This window comes from Populus euphratica, unplaced genomic scaffold (genome assembly GCF_000495115.2).
Source record: "Populus euphratica unplaced genomic scaffold, PopEup_1.0 scaffold13.1, whole genome shotgun sequence".
NCBI classification, from domain to species: Eukaryota; Viridiplantae; Streptophyta; class Magnoliopsida; order Malpighiales; family Salicaceae; genus Populus; species Populus euphratica.
In genome coordinates, this window is record NW_011499872.1 from 1,745,474 (window position 1) to 1,760,276 (window position 14,803).

A 14,803-nucleotide genomic window follows, 5' to 3' on the forward strand; every position below is an offset into this window, starting at 1 on the left:
AATTTAAAATATAAAAACAAATCACAGGACGCGTGATGCAAAGCTCGATGGTGCTGCCACAGGAACCATCCTTATCTTTAAAAGTCAAAGGTCAAAAACAAACACCTGGAAACTCCGTGTTTACAACCCATTACCGGATAATAACCGGCTATTTTTAAACAATGCTGTCCAGTTAAAACCCAATCAAATCAAAATAATAAAAAAACAACAGGCTGATTCGGTAATTCCGAACCTAAGGCTCGTAAGACCCGCACCAATCAGGTTCGGTCTCACCCGCCCTATAAATACCAACTCATTTGGCTTTTTCATCCTAACACACCCGTATCATTCGCTGTTTGGTCCTTAAGAGAAACATATATTTTCTTCTTCGTCCTCGCTTAAGGTAAGAAGAAAATAAAAATAAAAATCAGGCCTTTAATTACCCGGATCTGTTTTGATTCGCTTTTTTTTTTTGCTTTCTATAGTGATTTTTTGTTTGTTTGCTGAGAAAGCTGGAGGAAAATGAAGGATAAAGTAAAACAGAAGGAAATGAGAGGCTAATCGGTTTTCGAAATTTAAGATTTTGAATTTCCGTAGAGGAAAAATAGTTTTTATTTTCCTCGGTAATCAAATAGAGCTTTGCCTGGTTCATCTGTAAGATCTTGTGGTTGATTGATGTGATGTGATTATAAAGTTTGATTTTTTTTCTTGTTAATTAGTGTTTTATTGTGTGATTAACATTTTTAATTTTGATAAATCTTGATTGAGCTGGGTGTTAATATGTCAATTTAACGTTGGCTCGACTTGAAGTACTAGAACAGATTAATAATGGTTTTTGTTAATTCTGAGCTGATTGTAAAGGTTTTAACTCGTTCATTGCTGCTGGATAACGTTTTTTTTTTTTTGCTGGTTTATCATTGATTATGACAATTTTCTGTATAAATGTTGAATCTTGGCTTGGATTTTGAAAGATTTGAACTTATCAATAAGTAAAACAATTTTGAATGATTCTCAAATAGAAAAAGAAGTTGGTTAATGAGTTGATCAGTGTTAATCACAAGTTAGAACTTGCGTACAATTTGAGAGCTTGCATTGAATTGAATCTCATTTTTTTTTAATCTTAATTTGGAGTAGAGAGCTGCAGATTTTGGATGGGAGGATTTGATTGTGGTTTGAAAAGGATGGCACTAGTTTCGGGAGGAAGATCAACACTGAACCCAGATGCTCCTCTTTTTGTTCCTGCTGCTTACAGACAAGTAGAGGATTTCTCTCCTGAATGGTGGCAACTGGTTACAACTACAACCTGGTTCAGGGATTACTGGCTAAGTCAGCATCAAGATGAGAATGGATTTTATGACAATGCTGAAAATGATTTTGGCTTTGATGGGAACGATGTAGCTGATTTGTTACCGGATACATTTGATCTTGATGCTGGTGATTATTTTACTAGTCTGGAAGCTCAATTTGCAGATTTCATCGAAGAAAGCTTTTCTCCTTTACCTTCCGATGGGATGCTTGAACATGGTATGTCTTGAGAATGTTGTGAAATGGAATAGGGTTAAATTTAGCATGATTACTTTGTAGAAAATTGAGAAGTTGGGATGCTGGGGCTGATAGTTTGTTTTTGCTCTATTTTTACAGGTTTTATGTTGGAAGTGGAGGCACCAAAGGACACAGGTCTGAAACCCAGCGATTGATTCATCAATCCAGATAGGCCATGACTTCGAGTTGGAGTTATCCCCAATCATAATAGGTTAATGTAGCTACTAGCTTTTGTAAGTCTGTATAGGGCAAGGTTGGAGCTCCTGTATTGCTCGTTCATCCTCGTTTTCTTTCTCTTAGTTTAATCCAAGAAAGTGCTCAGAAATGTAAAAAAAGAAAATGTAAAATTTAGTCAGAAATGCCAAAAAAAAAAATGCTTCATATTTTGCTCTTTATATAAAAGGTTTTGATGCTTTAGCAATTTGCGGGAATCTTTATCCCTTCATTTTTTTTAAGTGAATTTAAAAAAAATAAATTATTTTTTAATGTTTAGATAACTTAATAAAAAATAAGTTAAGAAATATTTTTTAGTATTTAATTATATTATAAAAAATAAATTGAAAAATAATTTATTAATAATTTATTTTTTTTAAATTTATTAAAATAATAAAAAATAAATCTTATGAATTTAAAAAGTAGATGAGAATAAAATTTAAAAAGTATAATTTTATAAATTATTTTTTAAAAAATAAATAAAAATTAAAAAAATTATATTAACATTATATAAATTATTTTAAATAAAATAAATAATAATTAAAAAATAAAATAGATAAAAAATTTGAATAAAAAAATAAATAATAATTATAAAGATTATAACAAAAATTAATATAAAAATTAATTTTGATGAGATGGAATTAAATAATAAATATTCATAATAAAATATATATAATAATTAAAAATTTAAGGATAAATTTGATATAATAAATAAATAATATGATATTTTTAAATTTTTCATAATTTTTAAAAAGTATTTTTTACTCAAATTTTTTAAGAAAATACGTTTTTAAAAATGAATTAAAATTTTTTTTTATTAAAAAATATTTTGTATTGATCAATTTTTTAAATAGTAAATAAATATAAAAAATTTAAAAAATTATTACTTAAAAATTATTTTAAAAAAAAACAAACATGCCTATAATTTCAAGCTGACAATTCGGTGGACCTTGTGCTCATCAATGCTTCACAGGGGACACATGATTAGGTCGCTGTACCAATGGCACTACAGGTGAACATGGGTGGGAAAGCACTTGCAATGATCTTGCCAAGCACTACTTGCTTCCTGTCTCTTTCTAGGATGTTTGGCCTGTGGGATAACTAGACAAGACAATCACTGAAATTCCAAGCATAGGAAACATTATTAAACTCACAATCTTGCAATGACGTAAAATAAGATTCGTAAGAACTTCCCCAGAAACTTGCAAATGAGATAACCTCAACCTTCAAGATGAAGGGCTTGCTTCATTGCCTGTCTAGTTCATTCATTGAACCTGACTGCAATTCTAGGGATTACACTGACAAAAAAGGGGAGAGTGCAATATCATTACATTTGCTTGATAATCACAAGGAAGCAAATATGGAAACTACAATTCGCTGACAAACGAGATCCACGAGTGTCGAACAAGCAAAATGCAAACTAACTTGCATCCACTGACAAGATCAAGGAGTGTGAAATGAACAATGAGCTACAATGCCCTTTACGGACTGTAAATTGTACTATTCAATTGACTCAATATATCTCTATTTTATAAGCAAAAATGTATTAATATTGTATATGCAAATGCTACCATTTTGTTTGTAAATTACACATTTGATCCAAATGACACATTTTCACATTTCGTTCCCCTGGCTCTTCACCCATCGAGTCAAGAAAGAAACTGTCATCGAAAGCAATCTTTGCTGCACTAATCCCGGCTGCCAAAATCTTGATTTGCCCAGATGGGAAGTTAACCTTACTATCAACCCATTTTCCTTCAAATACACGTCTCCCATTCCAAAAGTTGCTTTGGGAAGAGAAACAAACTGATCTTCTTTCATACTTGAGCAGGCAACTTTGAAAGGACATTGATCATCTCCATCCCATTTAAGCAGAAACCTCGGATAGAAAATCCAGGCTCGATTCTTGAAGCCTTTTCCTATTTTTGGCTTCTAGTTTGGTTTGGTTGCCAATAGCATCGGATATTGCCTTAGGCAACAAAAATCCAGGTCTCTCAAGGAATGGTGCTCGGTCAAGGACCAAAGGTTCTCTCAAAGTGATCTCAATGCCATCATATGTCCACAAAGTCAGGGTTGCTTCCCCTTTGAGGCCAACAGAAAACCAGCCTAAACCAGCTATAGAAATATCAATGCTATTGGCATCCCAGCTTGTTCCACTTACTTTGATTTCCCTCTCTTCCCATTTTCCTAACTCAGAAGCTCGATCTTCAACAGTTGGTGGCTGCAAGAGAAGGCCAGATACAGTTAGGCAGGCTGTAAAATTTATATGAGATTCAAGCCATCTTAATTACTTAAAAACTAACAAGAAAAATAACAAAAATAAAACCCCAGCAAGTGAAATGAAATGTGCTAGTTTGAGAGTGCTTCGATAGACTGGCAGCCTGTTAATGCACAAATTTCGAAGGGGATCAAGGCACAATTTCACCTACAGAGAAGGAATTGCATGGTGAACTGACATCCTTTTCCTCCAGAATCTGACCATTTGAATTTTCGGTGAACTGACATCCTTCCTTTTTCTTTCCTCCAGAATCTGACCATTTGAATTTTTTACTACAAATGAAACAAGCACTCTTCCATAGGAGAGTAGTAATTCTCTGCTCATATAGAAACTGCGCAAACAATATTCTATGTGCATGAAAGCCACATGACATCCACCACCCATTGCTACAGATAACCAAATTAGCAAAGTTCTGTATTTGTATAATTATTGAAGAATACATAAATTTACCTGCAAACGAACACCAATATGGTTCTTCCGAAACTCATCAGCATTTTCCATCTTCCCCATGTGCAGAGAAACATTTGGCGACACCCAAACTGTGACATAGATAGTTTGCACAGATGCTTGATTGAGATCCAGTCGCAACAAGCCACCAACATGTATTGTCTGTCCTGCCTGCAAAAGGTCCATTGCTCTTAAGAACTCAAAGAAAGTTTATATATGCACCCTAGAAACTATAACAGGAGCCTCAACATAGAAAGCACTGAAGCCTCAGAACAGTGAGCAAATGACAAATTGAGAACGTTCAACACTATAAAGATAAGCCATTTCACCTTACAAAAAGGAACTTTAGAGCAAAATTTTTTTAAAGCTGTTCAATTTAGGAGACTAAATCCTGTAAATAAAAGTTTCAGTACTTGAATCATTACATATCAGAGTAAAAATACACCCTCGTTTACCAAAACATTATTTTAGTTCAATTCCTAGGCTCACACATCCGGGCACACAGATATTGACCAGAGCAACGTGAGCGAATTGGTATGCAGAGTGCCAAGTCACACCATGATATTGAACCAAAGAGATTACAAGAAATGAAAGTATGCAGAGTGCCAAGTCACACCATAATATTGAACCAAAGAGATTACAAGAAATGAGAGGAAAACTTACCTTCACTCTATATGTTCGAGGTTGCAGCTCCTTTCTTATTTCAACCATTTTCTGCTCATCCCTATTCAATCTCATGGACATTAGATATGGATGTAGAAGACCTGGAGTGTCATACATCTTTGCCTTCGCTGATAGAATCCCTCCAATTCTCAAAATTCCAACTGTCGTCCCAGGAACTGGAGCTTCTGTAAGCTTTGTGACTTTAGCACCTCCTTTCTTGGCCAATGCATTGATTAGAGTAGACTTCCCTGCATTTTGAGCCCCAATAACCCACACATTCCCTCGAGGACCAGCCAATTCCTTAATGAATGATAACAAGTTTCTCACACCCACATCCTTACAAGAACTAACTAAATAAACCCCACTAAGCTTAGGCGCCCCTCCAGCCCTAGCACGGTGCCTAACCCATCTATCTAATCTGGTAGGTGAAATTTGAGAAGGGAGGAGATCAACCTTTGTACCCACGAGAACAAGCTTAGGCAACTTTTTACTAGCTCTAGGGTCATCGTTGACTCCTTCCAATGCCTTGAACAAGGACTGTGCCGCCCGCTTAGGAAATGAGCCATCAAAGTCAACACAATCAACAACCATAACAACAACAGTAACATTACCACTGCCACTAGGTTTCATCAACCTAGTTGTGATCAACCTATCGAAATCGAAATCAGGTATCAAATTTTCAGCTGTTTGGTTCTTGACCTGCCCATAATTCCTCAAAGAATGACATCGAGCACACACTGTAACCTCATCCTTTTCCTTCTTAGACTCCCTAGCCAACCTCTTCCTCTCTGCTTTGGACACCTTTTTCTGCTCCTTTTTCCTCCTTTGTTTCTCTATTATCTCCTCTGTAACGTTACCATATCCAACCCCAGCTGGACTAAAACCATCCAAGTCAGAATCATCACCCTCTTCATCTTCTAAAAAGGGTTCAAATTCGTCAGAATCGAAATCAAAACCGGCCCTTGTTTCCAAATTACCTTCCTTTCCATCACTTTTCTCAAGTTTACCCTCAACGCCATCCTCTAACTTCTCTTCATCACCTTCAAAACCATCTTCAAACCCTTCAAATTCATTTACAACATACTCCTCGTCGCCTCCCTCTTCCACCACTTCATCTCTTTCAATAATAACTTCTCTTTTCTTATAATATCCAGGAAGGTTTGGGTCTATATCTTGCATGAAGACCCCACAACCAGGACAAATAGGTCCGTAATTCTCATCTTCTTCTCTTCCTTCACTCAAAACTAAGTCTTTACCTCCTCTTCTAGGTCCTATTTTAGCATGACCTCTTTGTTTTGTTTCAATGCTTGTTTGATTCTTAGCAACAAAATTTAAAAAACACAATCTCTTCTTGTGTTTCTTGTTCTCCAAACTCAATCCTAACAAAAAAAAAGGTGCCTTAAAAACATGCTTTACCGGTTAAACACCGCAAGGAAAGGACTTAAAAAGCTGCAGAAAAAGTAAAAGAATGAACTTACCAGTGAAAATATTAATTGGGATTGAAGATATTTCTTGTTTAATGCCATTGTTGTTAAAAAGCTTCAATCTTGGCTTGGTCACTGCTACTGTTGACAACAAAACTGCCATTTCCTTCGAGCAAAGCTCTAAAGCAGCCAAGTAGCTCGCAGGAAAGACGAAAGAGTGAGCACGAGCAATGAAAGATCATGTTCTAAACGCATCGTTTCTTGTTTCTGGAATAACTATCTTTGGGCCTCTAATTGGGCCTTCTATTATTAACCCATCTTAAACAGTTGTATTTGTACCATTGAAGTGGGCCACTATGAAAACTATGAGCTCAGTCAATTTGTTAGAAAATGATTTATTAGATTTAGATTTCGTTTGGGGCACCATCCTTAATTGTAAATTCAATTCAAGATTTTGAGCTCAGTCAATTTGTTAGAAAATGATTTATTAGATTTAGATTTCGTTCGGAGCACTATCCTTAATTGTAAATTCAATTCAAGATTTTTTTTAAGTTGTTTTAAAAGTTAAAATAAGATTGTTTTGATTTTGATTTTAAATAAAATGATATTTTATCTAAATTTGAACTTAGTTCGAACTTGAATGTTGATTTATTTAATTAACCAAGTCAATTTTCATTTTAATTCAATATAAAAAACTTGCTTCATTCTAGATTTTATAACTATAATTTCAAACAATAAGCATATTATTTATTTTTTTATAATTTTTTATACCACCTGAAAATAATATTTTACTTAGAAATATTTTTGTCTTATGTAAAAGAAATATTAAATTAATATTTTTTAATGAATTTTTTATGTCTTTGTGTGTTAATTTCAAATATATATATAAAAATATTTTAATATACTTTTAAGTGAAAAATATTTTTTAAAAGTACCTTACATTATAATAATAAACATGTATTTAGAGAGTGTCTAGTAGTGTAATAATGGTTGCTTTTTAAAATATTTTAAGCTAAAAAATATATCAAAATAATATTTTTTAAAATTATTTATGATATCAATACATTAAAAAAATAAAACAACATATTAAAAAATTAATTTTAATAGAGAAAAAAAGAATGAACCACAAACGATTGCGTGATATATATAAATAACATAGAAATTTAACTATGTAGTTGGTAGACAAATTTTGCCCCTTAATTTTTTCAAATAAACCAAGGAGTTATTTTTTCTATTAAAAAAGCTAAATTCGATCCCAACATTCCAACATTTATTTATTTTTCTATAAAATTATCATCTGTATTTCCTTGAAAGTATTATTAATTAATTTATTTTCCAAAGAGATTAATTTATAATTTTTTAAAAAACATAAAAAATATTAACAAATTAGTTTATAAATCTATTTAAAAATGTAATTGTAATTGCTTTTAAAAATACTTTATACTTAGAAATGTATTAAAATAATATATTTTTAAAATTAATGCATTAAAATAATTTAAAAACATAAAAAAAAATTAATTTAAAGTACTGGCCCGGACACTCCACGTAAATAAAAAAAAATATTGTGAAGCATGTTATTTTTAAATAATATTTTTATTGAAAAATACATAAAAATATTTTTTTACAATTTTTTAATATAACCACATTGAAATTATTAATTTTTTAAAAATTAAACATACTTAAATATAGTCTTAGAGGAAAGAATAAACCGTGCCTAAATTGTAGAGGTAAAATAAGAAAAAAAATCTGGACGGGATTAAACTTTTAAATGGATGAAGAAATAATGAATATCGTGGAGAAGGATAAGGTAGCTTCAAACCACCAAGAGAAGAGTAACCCGAGGAAGAGGAAAGGAGGGCATGTAATAAACAGGGTTAATTAAGAGTGTAAATATAATTATTTTTATAAAAATTTATATTTTTAATAGAGATTAAAAATATTAATTTAAAATAAAAAATATTTTTAAAATATAAAAACAAATACTTTAGTAGATACTGTATAAACTCTCGAGAAATCACTTTGTAATATATACACACACACATACATAATCAAGGAGGATTATCTCCGTTGAATTCTATCATTAGATTAATTTTTTAAAATCATTTATTTTAATGTACAAGAAAAATATAAAAAATATATTGATAAAATTGTAAAAAAAGATGGTTAATCAAATGATAAAAAAGAAAAAAAAAATAAAAGATGTGGAATCTGGATAGACATGAATTTTTACAGTACATGTATTTTTTATATATGTAATTATTAGGACACGCTTTTTGATGGCATGGCGGGATCTGTAAGGTGTCAAAGTAAGATCATGTTTTTATCTTACCGACCAGCAAAGGCACGTGTTAAACGCGCCGAGCGGGGTGTTGGGTTACCTAATGTGGCCCCACATCTAAAGACGCGTCGTCATCAAATTCCATGATCCTGGCCATTGATGGTTTCTAAATTACATCGCAGCCGTTTTGATTAGGTTGCTTTTTTATCGCAACTCAATAATTGCTCACATGGGTGGGTCCATGATTCATGTATTCTTTCTTTTTTTCCTTGTATTTTAATTAAAAAATATGCTAAAACAATAATTCTTTAGATTTCTTTTATATTTTTTACATTAATGTCTCGCGATTGGAAAAATAAAAATATATCTGATTAAAAGAATCGAGATAAAAATATAAAATAAATTTTTAAATAAATTAATTTTATTTTATTTTAAAACACAAAATACGTACTTTTTTTTTATTATCACAATTTTTTTATTTTAATATAATAATTAAACGCTATCTAATATCAGTATACAAACTAAAGTATGGGCAAATAAAAGAAAAAAATAAATATTTACACTTAGCCCCAAAACAAATACTATATATTTTTTCCATCTCCCACTAGATGGACACTCAAGGCCTTAATTACCTCCCGTGTTGTTACCTTCCTTGACTTTTCCTCTCCTGTCTCCATCCCCCACTATTGTTAACTATTTTCTCCATCCCCCGCTAGATTGATATTTAATAGTAATTTTAATCCAAATTTTATGCATAAAAAATTCAACTAAAAACATGTAAAAAATGATTTTTTAACAAAAAATAAAAAAACCTACTTATAATTTAAAATTAGATATTTTTTTTATTTGGATATCCTCATATTTTTTTTTAAATAATAAGACTAAGTGTGTTTTTTAGAAATTAAACTTGTATTTTCATTCTTAAAAGATATAATATTGTATTAACAATTAAATTAATATTTTATTAGTAAAAAATTAAATAATATTATCGAGTAACTCTAGATTACATTTAATTAGTGTTTTAAAATAAAAAACAAATATAAAAATAATATATTGTATTTTCAAATAGAAAAGTACATCTCATTTTTTTTTACATTAGAACTATCGAAATTATTTTTTATTAGCAAATAATTATTACATTGATGAAATTTAATTCCTTCACCACAAACAACTGTCCACTAGTCAAATTTATTTTTTTCTAACTTGTTTAAAGGGTGTTTGAAATTGTGATATTAATTATTTTTTAAAATATTTTTATTTAAAAATATATTAAAATATTTTTTTTATTTTTTTAAAAAATATTTTTAATATCAGCCAATTATAATAATTTAAAATATCAAAAAATATTAATTTAAAATATAAAAACAAATCACAGGACGCGTGATGCAAAGCTCGATGGTGCTGCCACAGGAACCATCCTTATCTTTAAAAGTCAAAGGTCAAAAACAAACACCTGGAAACTCCGTGTTTACAACCCATTACCGGATAATAACCGGCTATTTTTAAACAATGCTGTCCAGTTAAAACCCAATCAAATCAAAATAATAAAAAAACAACAGGCTGATTCGGTAATTCCGAACCTAAGGCTCGTAAGACCCGCACCAATCAGGTTCGGTCTCACCCGCCCTATAAATACCAACTCATTTGGCTTTTTCATCCTAACACACCCGTATCATTCGCTGTTTGGTCCTTAAGAGAAACATATATTTTCTTCTTCGTCCTCGCTTAAGGTAAGAAGAAAATAAAAATAAAAATCAGGCCTTTAATTACCCGGATCTGTTTTGATTCGCTTTTTTTTTTTGCTTTCTATAGTGATTTTTTGTTTGTTTGCTGAGAAAGCTGGAGGAAAATGAAGGATAAAGTAAAACAGAAGGAAATGAGAGGCTAATCGGTTTTCGAAATTTAAGATTTTGAATTTCCGTAGAGGAAAAATAGTTTTTATTTTCCTCGGTAATCAAATAGAGCTTTGCCTGGTTCATCTGTAAGATCTTGTGGTTGATTGATGTCATGTGATTATAAAGTTTGAATTTTTTTCTTGTTAATTAGTGTTTTATTGTGTGATTAACATTTTTAATTTTGATAAATCTTGATTGAGCTGGGTGTTAATATGTCAATTTAACGTTGGCTCGACTTGAAGTACTAGAACAGATTAATAATGGTTTTTGTTAATTCTGAGCTGATTGTAAAGGTTTTAACTCGTTCATTGCTGCTGGATAACGTTTTTTTTTTTTTGCTGGTTTATCATTGATTATGACAATTTTCTGTATAAATGTTGAATCTTGGCTTGGATTTTGAAAGATTTGAACTTATCAATAAGTAAAACAATTTTGAATGATTCTCAAATAGAAAAAGAAGTTGGTTAATGAGTTGATCAGTGTTAATCACAAGTTAGAACTTGCGTACAATTTGAGAGCTTGCATTGAATTGAATCTCATTTTTTTTTAATCTTAATTTGGAGTAGAGAGCTGCAGATTTTGGATGGGAGGATTTGATTGTGGTTTGAAAAGGATGGCACTAGTTTCGGGAGGAAGATCAACACTGAACCCAGATGCTCCTCTTTTTGTTCCTGCTGCTTACAGACAAGTAGAGGATTTCTCTCCTGAATGGTGGCAACTGGTTACAACTACAACCTGGTTCAGGGATTACTGGCTAAGTCAGCATCAAGATGAGAATGGATTTTATGACAATGCTGAAAATGATTTTGGCTTTGATGGGAACGATGTAGCTGATTTGTTACCGGATACATTTGATCTTGATGCTGGTGATTATTTTACTAGTCTGGAAGCTCAATTTGCAGATTTCATCGAAGAAAGCTTTTCTCCTTTACCTTCCGATGGGATGCTTGAACATGGTATGTCTTGAGAATGTTGTGAAATGGAATAGGGTTAAATTTAGCATGATTACTTTGTAGAAAATTGAGAAGTTGGGATGCTGGGGCTGATAGTTTGTTTTTGCTCTATTTTTACAGGTTTTATGTTGGAAGTGGAGGCACCAAAGAAGGACACAGGTCTGAAACCCAGCGATTGATTCATCAATCCAGATAGGCCATGACTTCGAGTTGGAGTTATCCCCAATCATAATAGGTTAATGTAGCTACTAGCTTTTGTAAGTCTGTATAGGGCAAGGTTGGAGCTCCTGTATTGCTCGTTCATCCTCGTTTTCTTTCTCTTAGTTTAATCCAAGAAAGTGCTCAGAAATGTAAAAAAAGAAAATGTAAAATTTAGTCAGAAATGCAAAAAAAAATGCTTCATATTTTGCTCTTTATATAAAAGGTTTTGATGCTTTAGCAATTTGCGGGAATCTTTATCCCTTCATTTTTTTTAAGTGAATTTAAAAAAAATAAATTATTTTTTAATGTTTAGATAACTTAATAAAAAATAAGTTAAGAAATATTTTTTAGTATTTAATTATATTATAAAAAATAAATTGAAAAATAATTTATTAATAATTTATTTTTTTTAAATTTATTAAAATAATAAAAAATAAATCTTATGAATTTAAAAAGTAGATGAGAATAAAATTTAAAAAGTATAATTTTATAAATTATTTTTTAAAAAATAAATAAAAATTAAAAAAATTATATTAACATTATATAAATTATTTTAAATAAAATAAATAATAATTAAAAAATAAAATAGATAAAAAATTTGAATAAAAAAATAAATAATAATTATAAAAAATATAATAAAAATTAATATAAAAATTAAATTTGATGAGATGGAATTAAATAATAATTATTCAAAATAAAATATATATAACAATAAAAAATTTAAAGATCAAATTTGATATAATTAATCAATAATATGATATTTTTAAATTTTTCATAATTTTTAAAAAGTATTTTTTACTCAAATTTTTTAAGAAAATACGTTTTTAAAAATGAATTAAAATTTTTTTTTATTAAAAAATATTTTGTATTGATCAATTTTTTAAATAGTAAATAAATATAAAAAATTTAAAAAATTATTACTTAAAAATTATTTTAAAAAAAAACAAACATGCCTATAATTTCAAGCTGACAATTCGGTGGACCTTGTGCTCATCAATGCTTCACAGGGGACACATGATTAGGTCGCTGTACCAATGGCACTACAGGTGAACATGGGTGGGAAAGCACTTGCAATGATCTTGCCAAGCACTACTTGCTTCCTGTCTCTTTCTAGGATGTTTGGCCTGTGGGATAACTAGACAAGACAATCACTGAAATTCCAAGCATAGGAAACATTATTAAACTCACAATCTTGCAATGACGTAAAATAAGATTCGTAAGAACTTCCCCAGAAACTTGCAAAGGAGATACCTTCGAGATGAAGGGCTTGCTTCATTGCCTGTCTACCAATAATTTCAAGCTGACAATTCGGTGGACCTTGTGCTCATCAATGCTTCACAGGGGACACATGATTAGGTCGCTGTACCAATGGCACTACAGGTGAACATGGGTGGGAAAGCATTTGCAATGATCTTGCCAAGCACTACTTGCCTCCTGTCTCTTTCTAGGATGTATGGCCTGTGGGTAAGCAGTCAGGAACGCGGTGCCCTCTTGACTGACCTAACACTTCTAATTCACAGAGAGGGATAACTAGACAAGACAATCACTGAAATTCCAAGCATAGGAAACATTATTAAACTCACAATCTTGCAATGACGTAAAATAAGATTCGTAAGAACTTCCCCAGAAACTTGCAAATGAGATAACCTCAACCTTCAAGATGAAGGGCTTGCTTCATTGCCTGTCTAGTTCATTCATTGAACCTGACTGCAATTCTAGGGATTACACTGACAAAAAAGGGGAGAGTGCAATATCATTACATTTGCTTGATAATCACAAGGAAGCAAATATGGAAACTACAATTCGCTGACAAACGAGATCCACGAGTGTCGAACAAGCAAAATGCAAACTAACTTGCATTCACTGACAAGATCAAGGAGTGTGAAATGAACATTGAGCTACAATGCCCTTTACGGACTGTAAATTATATTATTCAATTGACTCAATATATCTCTATTTTATAAGCAAAAATGTATTAATATTGTATATGCAAATGCTACCATTTTGTCTGTAAATTACACATTTGATCCAAATGACACATTTTCACATTTCGTTCCCCTGGCTCTTCACCCATCGAGTCAAGAAAGAAACTGTCATCGAAAGCAATCTTTGCTGCACTAATCCCGGCTGCCAAAATCTTGATTTGCCCAGATGGGAAGTTAACCTTACTGTCAACCCATTTTCCTTCAAATACACGTCTCCCATTCCAAAAGTTGCTTTGGGAAGAGAAACAAACTGATCTTCTTTCATACTTGAGCAGGCAACTTTGAAAGGACATTGATCATCTCCATCCCATTTAAGCAGAAACCTCGGATAGAAAATCCAGGCTCGATTCTTGAAGCCTTTTCCTATTTTTGGCTTCTAGTTTGGTTTGGTTGCCAATAGCATCGGATATTGCCTTGGGCAACAAAAATCCAGGTCTCTCAAGGAATGGTGCTCGGTCAAGGACTAAAGGTTCTCTCAAAGTGATCTCAATGCCATCATATGTCCACAAAGTCAGGGTTGCTTCCCCTTTGAGGCCAACAGAAAACCAGCCTAAACCAGCTATAGAAATATCAATGCTATTGGCATCCCAGCTTGTTCCACTTACTTTGATTTCCCTCTCTTCCCATTTTCCTAACTCAGAAGCTCGATCTTCAACAGTTGGTGGCTGCAAGAGAAGGCCAGATACAGTTAGGCAGGCTGTAAAATTTATATGAGATTCAAGCCATCTTAATTACTTAAAAACTAACAAGAAAAATAAGAAAATAAAACCCCAGCAAGTGAAATGAATGTGCTAGTTTGACAGTGCTTCGATAGACTGGCAGCCTGTTAATGCACTAAATTTCGAAGGGGATCAAGGCACAATTTCACCTACAGAGAAGGAATTGCACGGTGAACTGACATCCTTCCTTTTTCTTTCCTCCAGAATCTGACCATTTGAATTTTTT

At 31.7% G+C, this 14,803-nt stretch overlaps 3 protein-coding genes and 1 long non-coding RNA gene across 4 annotated transcripts; 2 read left to right on the forward strand and 2 right to left on the reverse strand.

Annotated features, from left to right (window-relative positions):
- The first annotated feature begins 288 nt into the window (after nt 1-288).
- Nucleotides 289-1,856, forward strand: LOC105127639 (protein EARLY RESPONSIVE TO DEHYDRATION 15-like). The gene is made up of 3 exons (XM_011029008.1): nt 289-382; nt 1,114-1,503; nt 1,621-1,856. Exons 2-3 carry the CDS (start codon nt 1,131-1,133, stop codon nt 1,674-1,676), a joined length of 429 nt encoding a protein of 142 aa, XP_011027310.1. The 5' UTR covers nt 289-382; nt 1,114-1,130; the 3' UTR covers nt 1,677-1,856.
- A 1,068-nt stretch (nt 1,857-2,924) lies between these two features.
- Nucleotides 2,925-6,790, reverse strand: BPG2 (P-loop containing nucleoside triphosphate hydrolases superfamily protein). Its single transcript, XM_011029009.1, has 4 exons — nt 6,601-6,790; nt 5,123-6,501; nt 4,463-4,630; nt 2,925-3,955 (listed from the first exon to the last, which is right to left on the reverse strand). The coding sequence occupies exons 1-4, from the start codon at nt 6,707-6,709 to the stop codon at nt 3,602-3,604; spliced, it is 2,010 nt and encodes a 669-aa protein (XP_011027311.1). The 5' UTR covers nt 6,710-6,790; the 3' UTR covers nt 2,925-3,601.
- A 3,669-nt stretch (nt 6,791-10,459) lies between these two features.
- On the forward strand, nt 10,460-12,095 carry LOC105127641 (protein EARLY RESPONSIVE TO DEHYDRATION 15-like). Its single transcript, XM_011029010.1, has 3 exons — nt 10,460-10,554; nt 11,286-11,675; nt 11,793-12,095. The coding sequence occupies exons 2-3, from the start codon at nt 11,303-11,305 to the stop codon at nt 11,849-11,851; spliced, it is 432 nt and encodes a 143-aa protein (XP_011027312.1). The 5' UTR covers nt 10,460-10,554; nt 11,286-11,302; the 3' UTR covers nt 11,852-12,095.
- Nucleotides 12,096-12,811: 716 nt separating this feature from the next.
- Nucleotides 12,812-14,797, reverse strand: LOC105127642 (uncharacterized). The gene is made up of 2 exons (XR_842679.1): nt 13,332-14,797; nt 12,812-12,997 (listed from the first exon to the last, which is right to left on the reverse strand). It is a non-coding gene; the product is annotated as an uncharacterized LOC105127642 (long non-coding RNA).
- Nucleotides 14,798-14,803: the final 6 nt, after the last annotated feature.